At 43.8% G+C, this 14,271-nt stretch overlaps 1 protein-coding gene across 1 annotated transcript in view; it reads right to left on the reverse strand.

The window, feature by feature from the left end:
• The window catches only part of TCP11L1 (t-complex 11 like 1), a 969,080-nt gene that overhangs the window by 73,452 nt on the left and 881,357 nt on the right, over positions 1-14,271 (reverse strand). Inside the window, exon 9 of the mRNA XM_044059530.1 lies at positions 892-1,064. Coding sequence (XP_043915465.1) covers positions 892-1,064 — 173 coding nt within the window. The remainder of the gene's footprint in view (positions 1-891; positions 1,065-14,271) is intronic.

The following is a 14,271-nucleotide window of genomic DNA, read 5'->3' on the forward strand; positions in this document are numbered from 1 at the left end:
AATTAGTGTTGGATAGAAAACACATTTCACTGAAAAAGTAGACCCAACTGGGAAAGAAAATTAGATAGGGGTCTGACAATGAAAACTACTGTCTTGCTGCAGTCCACATCCTCTTCTGTTTGGTCATAACCCAAATCACCCTTCTGTTCTGACTGATAAGTTGCCTGCTCTAGAAAGGGCCACAAGAAACATGGCAGCGAACACATTTCAGCCTTTCATGCATCAAGAAGAGCATTTGTGGAGGCTGAATGCTCGAACAGAATTCAGACAGCACCGTGACAACTATGAACCATAAATGAAAGATCTGAACTGGGAGACACTGTGTACTACTAAACAGCTGACTGTACAGACAGGAAAGCATGGGAAGATGTCAATGGAGTCATTTCTGTCACATAAAAAACTTCCATTGGCTGACATAATTAACTCTACAAATACAGCTGCAGAAAAAACACCTTGCCTGAAAACCAGTGGAATCAAATAACTCATTCATACTCAGTGAATTCACATTATCATGTATTCAAAAAAAGCAGGGGGCAAGACGGACTCACTAAAAAGGGAAGTTCCACCCTTGGTTTCTACAGGTAAATGAACAAGGAACAAGTCTTAGTGACTACTGAAAGCTCTTTGCAAACTGTTAACTCAGAAAGATGGCATCAGGCTTTCCACTTGTCTAATTATATATAGCAAAGAAGGTATACTTGCAGGAAACAATTCTGTACATATATTGCACTAATTCTGTACATATAATGAAGAATTCTAAACACTGTCTATGTATTCATAAATTACATGTATTAATTATTACAACATAATAAACATTTTTAACATATGCTACTCATTTGAAGTGAAAGTGAAAGGTTTGCTCTTCAATAAATCTGTAAGTATTACTATTACCTATTAGACTTCGGACAGCATTGTCTGTTTTTTCTATAGACTGAATCTGTCCTTTCAGAACAGCTTCTTTTTCTTTGGTTAAAGTTGCAAAACCATGCTCTGACAGGCAGCTACTGATGTCCACAGAGATCTTCTCACTGATTGCAGCTAAAGCCTCACTCAGACTGAAGGAACTGTTTAAAATAACAATGAAGAAGTTAACAAAGTGTTCATGACTTTCTTGCTCATATACACAAATGCTCTATAAAATGCAAGCAAAAAGTAAAGTTGTATAAGCAAACTTACTGTAACAGTACATGTTCTATATGTACCTTAAGCAATGTCAGCCCTATCCCCTAGCACCGGCCAGCTTCCAACACTCATATAAGCTCAACAGAAGCTCATATAGAGTGCCAATTCCTTCAGAGCTTTTTTGCCTGGGAAAAAGGGTGGCAAGAGCCCCAAGTCCTGAAATGACGTTGCTGGGAAACAAACCAAACAGCAAACTACATATACAAGGGTATATACATTCACACTTTGGCAATACAAAAGGAAAAATAGGCAAAATAAGGGGGCTGGAGGGAAAGGCAGCAACTGCAGCAGTTATCTATTAATAATATCTACTGTTTATAAATTTACTAACACAACTATACCGTATTCATCGTTTAGAGTACTGTCGCAAATAGCTTATGCTATTTAGGTCAAACTTTCATAATTAAGTAATTAAGTACGGAGGAAAAAAACAAAGACTCCAGGGGCTTCTGGAGAATGGTCCTAAGCAAACCCTGTTATGGACAAAGAAAAGGAATCCAGTTTGTAGTGCATTGTAAAAGTACGTACAGAGGATCAAGTTACTGCATCTAGAATACTTCCACCCTGTTCCAGAAAGCCACTAAAGCCAAAGGCCTTGCAGAATGGGCCCTGACTCTGTCTGGAAGGAGTTTATTATGGCAAGTATAATAAAACGTAACAGCATGAGGCATCCATCTGAAAATAGCTTTAACATTTGTTGCGCTCTTCCTCTTACCTTCAGACTGACGTCCACAAAGATCTTCTCATTGACTGTAGCTAAAGTTTCACTCAGCCTGGAAGTGGCTTATTATGGTGTGTATAACAAAATGCAAACAGCATGAGACAACCACCTGGAAATAGTCTGTTTTGAAACCAACGGTGCTTTCCTCTTACGTTTATAGGAGATAAACGGCTAATAAGCTTTCCTGAAGGCTTGTGTTTTGCCTAAGCAGCATCTGAGCTGCCTATGGACATCTAGGGTGTGAAGAGTTTTTTCTCTCTTGTTATTCGGTTTAGGGAAGAAGAGAAGAGAGAGAATGACTGTAGCTCAAGGTAGTCTCTGACACCACTTTTGGCATAAACAAAATGTCAGCTCCCAAAGAGATGATGCTCTTGTGCAAATGAGGTTAGGCTGACTCACTAAGTGCTTGTAATTCTGATACTATCCTAGCAGAAGTCGCAACAAACAGTCTTTCATGCAAAGAACTTTAATTTAGCCTGATAAACTGGTTCAAATGGAAAAAAAATACTCTTTTCAAGGAAAATGTTAACAGCCCAAGGAGGAGACACCTGTTTCCTAGGAGGGCACATATGCAACACCAATTTCAAAAACTGTTTTAACTTGAGAATGACTAGAAAGGGGGACCCAATGGCAGACAAGCAGAAGCTGCTGACAAACCTTAATTGACAAATAAGAAAGGCCAGGAAAGTAACTTATAAAAATAATCAAGAACCAGAGGCAGCTGGGCCTGAAGAGGGTCCTGGGTCTTGGACTGGTACAAACACAAAAATCTTTTCTATTTGTGCATACATGATTGTCTAGTACATGCTGCACATCTTCAGAAAACAGGTGCGTAAAAAGTATCAAAATTCTATCATCCAGACAGTGAGCTGAAAAGTTTTCAGGTTGGTGTGTACCAAACAACCCATATCTTATGTCAGCAAATCCAGTTTGTGAGGAAGTCTGTGGTAATTTTCCTCGGCCAGATTGAAAAGAAAGGAAAAAGTACAGTTGTAAGTGAAACTTAACACTTACTCATAATAGTAGATGTTCTAATTAATCATTGTTGCAGTAATCTAAACTATATGGGTCCTATCCCACTGCAACCAGCCAGCTTCCAAAACCTAAAGGTACCTTCTACACACTTCAATTGTCAGGGGTTCAAGCAGCACTCCATTGAAAAGACAGCTGGAGAACAAAAAGCTTCACAGCATTTTTTTCCCAGGAGGGTGGTAAGAGTCCTGAAGAATAATTCTAGGGGGCTTCCAGTTCTGGCGACCAAGCAGGTAAACATGATTTAGATAAGCTCCAGAAGAATTTTATCTAAAACCAGTAATTACCTCTGTAAAACTATCTGGCCTTTCTAATTATATTGTAAGTTTGCCTATCCAGCGGATGCCGGGCTGTATGCTACCCAAAAAGCAGCCACCAAAAGCAAAAATCAATTTAGATAAACTTTGGCAGCAAGTACCTCACCAAAAACTCATGTTTGGCATGGCTGAATTAGCTTTGAGACTGATGCAATTTGTAAAAGTGGAGAATGTGGTTACTACTCAGCCCCTGCAAGAAAAACAAATGAGACTGAGTTGTTTACCTCCTCCATCAGCTAGCTGCAGTCAGACAGAATCCTTCTAGATGGCACTGCACTCAGAGGTGCACCTGGGCAGATCATTCTGGCAGGCTACGGCAGACCACAAAAGACCACACACACAGAATGGAAGAGAGAGAACATCAAAGTTGTCTACTGTATTTCACATGGGCCTTAAATGACAGATGACCAGGAGAACGGGCAGAAAAAAACATTATCTTCATCTTAGGTCGGGAGGAAGGTGCTGACAAAGATATGCATCATTTTTTGCAAGCACTGAATCCTGCTACTTTAGGGATTGTTTCTTCCACTAAGCTGATGCTGGAAAGAGCGCACCACTCTCTAGCCACCACACCAAAGGCTGGGGCACCCTATGACAAGTCATAGTGCGCTTCCTTTCCTTTCAAGGAAAGGAGAAAATATTCCGTGCTGCCTGGGGGTAAGAAAGATAGGGTCTATATTAGAACATCAACGTTTCAAAACTTCAAATGTTCTAATATCGATCCCTGTTCAGCGAAAGCTGAAAATATTGAAGCAACAGAAAACTGAATTTTTTTCCTGGGGAAAGAATTCGGTTGTCCATTTCTGTTGCTTCGGTATTTTCAGCGCTGTGGTGGAAAGTTACAGGTCGGGTTCAGGTAGGTGTGTGATTGAGTGCGGGTTAGGTTAGTTAGGGTTAGGGTGCGGGTTAGGTATGTGTGTAATTGCGTGGATGTCAGGCTTACAGCAGGTTAAGTCAGTTAGGGTTAGGGCGCGAGTTAGGTATGTGTGCAATTGTGTGGACGTGAGGGTTAGGGCAGGTTAGGTTGGTTAGGGTTAGGGCGTGGGTCTGGTAAATGTACGATTGTGTGGATGTGAGGGTTAGGGCGGGGTAGGTAAGTTAGGGTTAGGGAGCGGGTGAGGTGAGTGTGCGATAGTGACGGACCTTAGGGTTACGGTTAAGTAAGTGGATAGTTAGTGGTGTGTGTATAGTTTAGTGTAGGGTTAGGTGTAAGATTTTAGGTGTATGTGTGTGGATTGCTGTTTGTTTGGTGTGCTTGTGTTGTGTGTATGCATTTTGGAACAGCAAATTTTTTCCCTAGGAAAAAATTCGCTGTTCTGTATGTTCGATGTTTTCAGCTTTTGTTGAATAGGGGTCGATATTAGAACATTCGAAGTTTTGAAACTTTGATGTTCTAATATAGAACCGAAAGATATTATACATTTAGGCAAAAAAATACGATTCGACAGTTACTTATCAAAAAAAGAAGTTATGTCTTACCATAACGTTCCATCTGTGTTGTTCATCATCTTTAATTCATTACTGATGGGTTTGGTTCTGAGCACTCGGAACCGAGTTGGCCATTTTACCAAGCTCACACCAGCCAAAAAAACTCTCGAGCTAAGTCTCTACCCAGAATGCCCTTCTCTCTGTTACCTCAGATCGAGTTTGCTAGAGAAAGAGAAGTAAAGCCGAGGCCATTTCTGCAGAAATACCCTAGGGCACCATTCAGACCCAAAGAAGGATGGGAAGTGATGAATGAAAGACGATGAACAACACAAATGGAACGTTATGGTAAGACATAACTTCTTTATATGATGTTGTTAATCTTTCCATTCATCACTGATGGGACAGAATCCCAAGCTACCTTGAGGTCCATGGGCGGCCCTTATGGAAGAACATTCCTGAGTACCATTGAGCCGAATGCAGCTCTCCCTCTGGAGACCAAGTCCAATTTGTAATGATTAATAAAGGTATGAGGTTTAGCCCAAGTAGCTGCTGTGCAGATGTCATCCATGGAAGCCCTGGAATGGAAAGCTACAGATGTTAGATCTAGTGGCGTGAGCTTTAACTTTTGGCATAGATTCATTACTGAGGGAAAAGATGAAACGTATGCAGTCCCTCAGTCATTTTGATAATGTAACCTTGGAAACAGCCTCCCCCATTCTGGGCCCAGAAGAAGAGATGAAGAGCTGTTCAGATTTGCGGATAAGTTTGGTCCTGTCTAGGTAGAATCTCAGTTGTCTATGTATGTCTAAGGAGTGAAGGCAGTACTCTCCTCTACTGGCAAAATTCGGAAAGAACACTGGTAGATCAACGGTCTGGTTTATGGAGAATTCAGAAACAATTTTTGGAAGGAAGGATGGATTCGTCCAAAGTAATATCATGTCTTTATGAAAGTCCAGATAGGGCCTCTTGATACACAATGCCCTAGGGTATTTCTGGCAGACGTGATGGCTACCAAGAACAAGGATTTCCAAGACATAAACTTTAGGTCACACTTCGCAGCAGGTTCAAAAGGTTTTTGAGTCAAAGACTGAAGGACTAGAGTGAGGTTCCATGGTTCCACAGGCTGTCTGACAGGAGGCCTGATATGAGAGGTCCTCTTGAGGAGGGCCTTGCATAGACGTAAAGCGATAAGAGGGGTGCCATCTATACCATTGTGGAAATTGCCGCTAGATGTACTAGTACGGTAGAGGCAGAGGCTCCATTATCAAAAAACTTCGCCAAGTATTGAAGCACTGCAGTTACTGGAGTGGAATACAGGTCTAGCATATTATCCTTGGACCAGCTGGAGAACCTTTTCCATTTATCCTGATATATTCTTCTGCTGGAATGTTTATGAGAAGCCAGAATGACGTCTCAAACAGGCGAGGAGAGATTAGCATGCCTGGCGACTAGTGGAAGTGTAGAAACCAAGCTGTCAGCTTGAGACTGGACAGATTTGGGTGGCTCAACCCTTGGGGGTGAGTAATCAGATCTGGTAGATGGTCCAGAATCCATGGCGAGTATACTAGGTGAGGCCGAAGGAAGGGGAACCACTCTTGTCGAGGCCAGAACGGGCTTATGAGGATCACCTTGCATCTGAACTGAAGAGCTTTCTTTAGAAATAGTGGAATCAGGGGAATGGGAGGATAAGCGTAAAGAAGTCCCCATGGGCCAATCATGGATTAGAGCATCCCTCGGTAACTTCCCCTCAGGGGGAAGTAGGGCGAAATAGCTGCTGCACTTGTTGTTCGATGGGGAGAAGAAAAGATTGCAGCAAGGCTGGCCCCAGTGGCTGAAGATTTCTGACGCCATCTCGGGGTTGAGAGACCACTCGTGAGGCATGAGGATGCATCTGCTCAGTTTGTCCACAATCATGTTCGAGCTTCCCAGGATATGCGTTGCTATCAGAAAGCAGTTGGAAGCTATCGCCCACTGACAAATTCTCATGGCTTCTCGACATAGAGTGTAGGACTTGGTTCCTCCTTGCTTGTTGATATACTAGACCACTGACATATTGTCTAACTGAACTGCACTTGTCCCGGAAGGGCAAGCCGAATGGAAGGCCTGCAACTCTAACAGCACAGCTCTCAGTTCCAGAACACTGATATGCAGGTGGGCCTTTGGGATGGACCATGTGCCTTGGATAGTCTCTCCCTGGAAATGGCCCCCCTACCCGATCAGGGAAGCATCTGTGGTCTCAATGGTTGTGGGCTGAGGGGATTGAAATGGGCAACTCCAAAGTTCTACTTCTGGCCTCATCCACCAAAAGAGGTCCTGTTTGCAGGAGGTGGTTATTCGAATCTGATAACCAAGGGGGTGATAGTTTGGGAACCACTGACAAGGAAGGAGCCATTGCAGGATCCGCATATGTAGCTTTACTAGAGGCACTACTGGGATAGAAGGTGCCATACAGCCTAGGGCCTGAAGAACTTCCCTTGCTGAGACTTTTGTTAGACAGTATCACTCAGAGCTGAAGCCTCAATCGATGGAGTCTGTGAATTGGGAATGATACCAGACAGGACTGAGTACTGAACACTGCTCCAATGAACTCTATTTGTTGTGTAGGGATAAGGTTTGATTTCTCCCAATGCATCATTATTCCCAGCAATTTTGTCAGAGAGAGTATAATGCAGTGCTGTTACCAGAAGATGCTCGGTGGGGGCGGTGAGGAGCCAGTCGTCCAGATATGGAAACACCCAGAATCCTTTTAGTCTCAAGTGAGCTGTGACCACTGCCATGCATTTCATGAACACTCTGGGGGCTGTAGAGAGACTGAACAGCAGGGCATGAAATTGATAATGACTGGCCCCTAGCCAGAAGCAAAGCAGACTCCTGGAGGGTTTGTCCATCTTGATATGTTAATACAAATTCCGGAGATCTACTGAGCACATCCAATCGCCTTCTCTTAAAAAGGGGAGAATGGACTGAACTGTGACCATCATGAATTTGGTTTGGGTGACAGACTTGTTTAGGCTGCTGAGATCCAAAATGGGTCTCCAGTCCCCTGTCTTTTTTGGCACCAAAAAGAATCTTGAGTAAAATCCGTATCCTAGCTGGTGTGGTGGGACTGGTTGGGTGACTCTTTTTTTGAGACAGCTTTATAATCTCTGAAGCTGCTTCTTCCCTTTGACTGGGTGGAATGTTGGGAAGTTTTATTGGAAGGTTTGGCTGACAAGAAAGGGGAATACTGTAACCTCTGGTGATGATACTCTGCACCCAAAGATCGGTGGTGATAGAATGCCAGGCAGCTTTGGTGCAGAGAGAAACGACTCCCTGACTGCTTCCAGAGGTAAGCAATCAGGCTGCTCCTCAGGAGTGCTAGTAAGGCTGTCCAGAGAAGGAATCCCTGGAGCCTTGGTTACGAGGACCCCCCTCTGCCTCTAAAGGGGTGTCTTCCGGAATTGTTACGCCCTCTGCCCCTGGGGGTATCATCACCACGTGCGGCACCGAAAGGGCGCCCGACATTTTTTATGCCACATTTTTCCACTCCTCTGATTCCTGGAGAAGGTACATTGAGGGTTGGAAAACCGTAGGCCTATGGCAGACAGGGTCTTTCCACTTTGGAGCCAAAAAGGGACGAAGCTTTGACGGGAGCATTCAGAAAGGAAGACTTGAAGGGATCCGCGAGGTCACAAATGCGCATCCAGGCATGACGCTTCATGACAATGCCCGAACTCGTTGCTCTAGCCGCCCAATTGGTCGTATGTGGCAGTATCCTCATGGACGAGTTGGACATTGATTCCAGGGTTGCGAGCTGAGAGGCTATATTGTCCCCAACCTTGTCAGACAACTGCCCTGCGAGCATCCCAGAGAGTTTGAAGATCAAGTCCCTCTGGAGCCTTGTAAAATGTGCCAAAAAATTCAGGGACTGTATAGCAAAGGTCTCTGATGTAAAAACACGCTTCCCAAGTCTGTCCACCACCTGGGACTCCCTGTTGGGCAGGTGGACAACGAGACTTTCCTCAGCCAAGTCTTTTTTTGTGGCAACGCCACCAGCATATCATCGACTGGTGACCCTTTGGACCAATGCGGGTTCTCCTCGAGAGGGAAAAGAATTTTGTCTGGTCTCCGAGGGATCACCTCAATGGAATCAGGGTTCTTCCAAGCATGCTGCACGGCGAGCTGGACAAGCTTGCTGGCAGGCGGGGTCACCCAAGAGATAGAAGGCTGGGCGCGGAAAGCCTGCAGGAACACTGACTCCTCAAATGAAGGGTTGGAGGGCTTCCAGTCACCTCTCTGCTTTAACATTTCCAGGATGTCTCCGAAGGAGACATCAGGAGGTGAACGTGGGGACCCTTCACCATCATCGTAGTCTGTGTCTTCAGTTAAGGACTCCTTGGGTGAGTCCATGTGCTTCCTCCTGCATATCCTCTTTCGAGGGGGCTCCTCAGTGGGGGTCTCTGAGGAGGACTCGGAAGAATGGGTACCCTGAACAGGGGTGTCCTGCAACTTCTCTGCCTAGTGTTCCGGGGGGTGGTCTGTGACAGCTTCAAAAACTGGGGTTCCGACATCAAAGGAGTGCTGTCAGAAGCAAGTGCCCTCTCCATTACTAGGAAGGCAGGTCCACCCGAAGAGGGATGGGAGCCCAGAACCGATAAAGACAACCTCGGGACCGGGGTCACACCCTGCTCCGATGAACCCACCCCCACAGGTCGAGCCTCAATCAGGACTGGTGAGGACGTGGCTATCGGCACCGAGGAGAAAGACGGCTCCGAGCCCCAGGCCGAAGCACCCATCCTCCAATCCCCAGTTTGAGGAAGGACCAGTTCAGCAGGAACCAAAGACCAAAGGGACAAACTTGGAGCTAGAGTGAAATGCACTTCAGGTGCAGAGGTGATGGGTTCCAAGAAGGATGTTGGAGCAGAAGGCTTCGGAACCGAGATGGTTGAAGGAGGAGTGTAAGATGGAGTCCATGGATAAGTCAACCCACGTCCTGTAGGTGGATGGGTCTTAGAAAGTGTGGGGATCCTCCTGGCTAACAACAGCTGGTCCACAAGACGTACAATGTCGTATTCCGACAGGCTCCTGGTGGACCTAGTGGATACTCTGGACAGGGAGTCAGGATGTTCAATGAAGGGGCTATACACTTGGCCCAGAAATGGATCTACGGAAGGGGAGTATCGGGTCCGTGGTGCAAGGTCTACCGGCACCGAAGTCTCTAGTTTCGAGACCGGAAGTAAAAGGGTCAAGTCCAGTGAAGTCGGTACAATGCTGGGTGCCGAAGTGGCACTCTGAGCCGAAATGGTCGGTTCCAAATTGGTAACTAATGAAGCAGTCGAAGGTGTGCCCTGAGCCGAAATGGCCACAGGTGCCGAAGTCTAAATAGGCATGGTAAGGTCTATGATCGGTGCCAGAGGCAGGACTAGTGCTGAAACTGGTGCCGGTATTTAAGGTTTCAAGATGCTCAGAGCCGAGGAAGATTTATGCTCCGAAGACAACTTAGGGACCCTTTGATTTCCCAGGCTTTCCCTGATCACCCGATGGTGAGCAAGGAACAGAGTGGGATCGCTTTTTGTCCTTAGTAGGAGGGGTTGAGACCTCCATCTCAGAAATGGCCTCTGAGAAGGGAGACTTGTGTAACCCTTTCAGAATCAGTTTATTTTTGCACTCATTAAGAATGCGTTGACTGAAACTCTGACAAATGTCACACAGAGGCTGCACCGAAAGGTGGTGCACTCCCAAACAGTAGACACATTCATCGTGAGAATCGCTATTGGGTAACTTGCCATTATATAAAGCACAATGCTTAAAACCTGAAGTACCCTTCTTATCAGACATCTTGCTAGAAAGACACCACAGGCCAACCATATAATCCAATTAGAACAAAGTCAAACACCGTTCAAAGAAGTCACAAATACAGCAAAACAGTGATATGTAGAGAAATAAAGAAAACACCTTATTAATAACTAAAGCTAATAGGTTAAACAGGAAAGACAATACCAGCTATGGTATTGAATAAATACCACAAGGGTAAAAGAGGAAAGGCCGTACCAATAATGGTACTTGAAAGTTTACCAACGGTAACAACTGGTAGAGTAGAGAGGAAAAAAACAAGGTTAAACAGAAGAAAAGACACTAGAAATACTAGTCGTTGAATAAAATATGAAGATATCAAAAAAATTTCCACACAAATATCAAATAAAGTTCCACTTAGGTGAGAGCTCGGCTGAAACATGGCTTTACGGCTATGCAGCAAATGAGATCTGAGGTAACAGGGAGAAGGGCATTCTGGGTAGAGACTTAGCTCGAGAGTTTTTTGGGCTGGTACGAGCTTGGTAAAAAGCCCGACATGGTTCCGAGGGTTCGGAACCGAACACATTGGTGATGAATGGAAAGAAGATTAACAACATCAGAGCAAATGTTTGCAGAAGAAAGGTGTAGTTTTAAATAAACAACCATAGAATAAAATATCAAAAAACACTTAGCTTGTGAAATACAAACTGCACACAGCGAAAAAGATTAAAAATTTAATAACACACAAAAAACAAATACTCTCTAGAGCTTCAGCAAACACATCCTTCTTGGAGTTGATACAAGATGAAGAAAGAACACTGCCATTAAATATAAAACTAATTTAAGCCAATTAAATAATTAACAAATCAAAACTCTTCAATTACAAAAGGGCTTTCCAATTGCACTCCTTGTTTAAGCCCTAAGCAGCCAATGTATCAAATTTAAGAATAAAAGTTTCTTTATAAAGTAATTTATTATTTAATGCAACAGCATCCCTTGCAAAACCCTGTTCTAAAATACATGCGTTCATATCCGTAAACACCCCCTCATGAGCCAAATCAAAGTGCATAGTCACTGGATTATCATAATTTTTGTTTTTTATAGCTCTAATATGCTCCTGCAGTCCCACCTTAAAGATTCCTTTAGTTTGCCCTATATAAAAGAGACTGCAGGGGCAAGAGTTTGCATATATTACTCCTTTTGTGATGCAAGTATAAGATGCTAAAGGGCAATATTTCATCCCATTAATTTTTTCAAAAGATCTCACCATATATTTACATACAGAGCATTTTCCACAGGGGCTTGTCCCCCAACTATCCAGTAACCTACCCAAAATGTCACTAGGGGGAACAAATTATGTACCACCATATCCCTAACATGTCTACCTCTTTTGTATATTAGGGGAAATTTATACAAGTTTTTAACATCATTTTTGCTTTTAAAGAGAAAAGCCCAATAACGTTTAATATTAACTACTTCTTGGCTACAAACATTAAAAACAGTAACAGAATAAATGTTTCTGTCTCCCCACATATTAACTTATTTGACTCAAAATCTCATTACCTAAAGATTATTTCTAATAATAAGATTACATTTACCCTCCTGTGGTTGGAATAACTTTCACTATAGCCTCTTTGTTTAAAGACAATACACATTTGTATTATCTTACCCTGTAGTACCATCAGGGCTACTACATAACCTACTAACCCTTAACAATTCATTATATGGTAAAGCATTTAATACATGAGAGGGGTGACAAATTTTACTTTCCAAGAAGTGCACTCCATTATCCAACCTCCTATGTATTTTAGTATTAATGCTATTACCAATAACATCCAACTCTAAATCCACGAATCCATGTAGCCTGCTTTGAAGTGTAGGTATCTTCTGCAACATTTCCTTACTGAAATGTGCAGGTAGGCTTCCTTTAAATCCAGTGTTGCCAACCAGGCGTCTTTGCCTAGCATAGGAAGCAAGTGATGAAGAGTTAGCATCTTCAATTTTGGGATCACCAAAAATGTGTTTAGGATAGACAGGTCCAGGATACAACACCAGGAATCGTCTTTTCTGGTTACCAGAAAAGTCTTGAATAGAAACCTTGTCCCCATTCTTCTTCTGGGACAGGCGGAATAGCCCTGATGCTTAAAAGAGAGAGAACTTGCTTTTGAGCCTCTGCCCACTGATTTGGGGGTAGATCTGGCCAATCATTTGGGGTTGGTAAGGAGTGGAAGTGGAATCTGTCTCCTTGGGAAACTATTTAAAACCCGTTTGTCCTAGGTAATGAATTCCCAATTTTTTGCCTGCAGGGCAATCTTTCCCCCCTAAAGGAAAGAGTCAGTTGGTGCAGGGCTTGGAAGGTTTAAAGTTAAGTCATTGAAACAGTTTACCATAGGGGGGAGTCTTACTACTCCCTGCTTTGGAAGTGGGAGCCCCCCACTGCTTAGTTCTGTAAGTACCTTGGGACTGAAGCCTGGGTGTTTTGCTGGTTCTGGTTTTGGACTGAGAAGGCCTGGAAGAGGCTGGAAAGGACCAATTCTTAAGAGGACCAATGCCTACTAAATCTGGGAGGCTGTACTTGCAGGAAATTTTTAACAGTTTGCATAGATTTAGCTTTTTCCTCCATCTTTTTAAGTACTTCTTCTGCTTTGTTGCCAAACAGGTGGTCTTGGTTTAAGGGAGCATCCAGCAATTTAACTTTAACATGATCTGGCAAAGATTGCTCCTTAAGCCAAGCATGCCTTCTAAGTACAGACCTAGTGACAGCAGCCCTGCAAGATGCCGCTAATGAATCAAAACCACATTGCAAAGTATGTTTTCTAACTTGTTCAGCAGAATGCATTAAATCCTGTAAATCTATTTTCAGGACAGTCGGGAATCAACATCACTTTCTGTTTCAGCAGTCCAATAATATGCTGCTGATACATTAACATATGAAACTGGCAGTTTAAGGCCCTAATGGCCAAAGTTGCAGAAGTGTATACCTTCTTACCCCATATATCCAGTGCCCTGGAGTCTCTATCACAGGGGGTAGGATTTTTGGCAGTAGTAGCCTTAATGCCCTTGGGTCCCTGTGAAATAATCTCAGGATCTGCAGTAGGATTTTTAAAAAGGAACTTGTGAGAGTCAGGAACCCTGTAATACCTATCACGTTTTCTGGGAGCAGGAGGTAAAGAGTCAGGGGTCAGGCTAGAGTCCGAGAAGGCATCATCAACAATGTCCAGGGAGGGATGGCCAAAGGCCTGTGTTGGGGCAGGAGTAAGAAATCCCTAAGCCTCTATTTGGAGTCAGAGTAATCCTGGCTCGCCCAGCGAAAATGCTCCCTAAGAGTATGCAAGGTTTCACCAAAAGAGAAATCCTCTGGAGGGGAAGCAGACGGAATGGAGTTCTCTGCATCAGAATCATCATAGGTAGATAAGGGTAAATCCTGGTCATCAGAGGAAACAGAAAATTCAGAGTCCTGATCAGAAGAATCAGAAGGAAAATCAGTCCTAGGTCTCTTAGAGGGGGAAGGGTGGCTTTCCCTGATTAGAGTAATAAGGTCTTCAGACATTCTTATTTGTTTTTTAGGCATAGGAGCCTGACCATGCAGTCGGAGCGTTGGTTTTCTAGGCATGGATCGAGTTTTAGGCCTTGAAGAAGAAGAAGAAGATGGCGCTGGTTTAATATGCAAGTCAGTAGGCCTGAATACACCCTCAGTAACCAGTGCCTCCACAGCTGCTCTGGACCCATCCAAGGTAGAGACATCCGCAGGTTCCACAGTTGAAGCATCTCGCGGCATACCGGACTCCGAATGGGACTCAGTAGATGCCTGCGAATCTG

Source organism: Protopterus annectens, chromosome 17.part0 (assembly GCF_019279795.1).
Source record: "Protopterus annectens isolate FY-2018-M chromosome 17.part0, PAN1.0, whole genome shotgun sequence".
NCBI classification, from domain to species: domain Eukaryota; kingdom Metazoa; phylum Chordata; order Ceratodontiformes; family Protopteridae; genus Protopterus; species Protopterus annectens.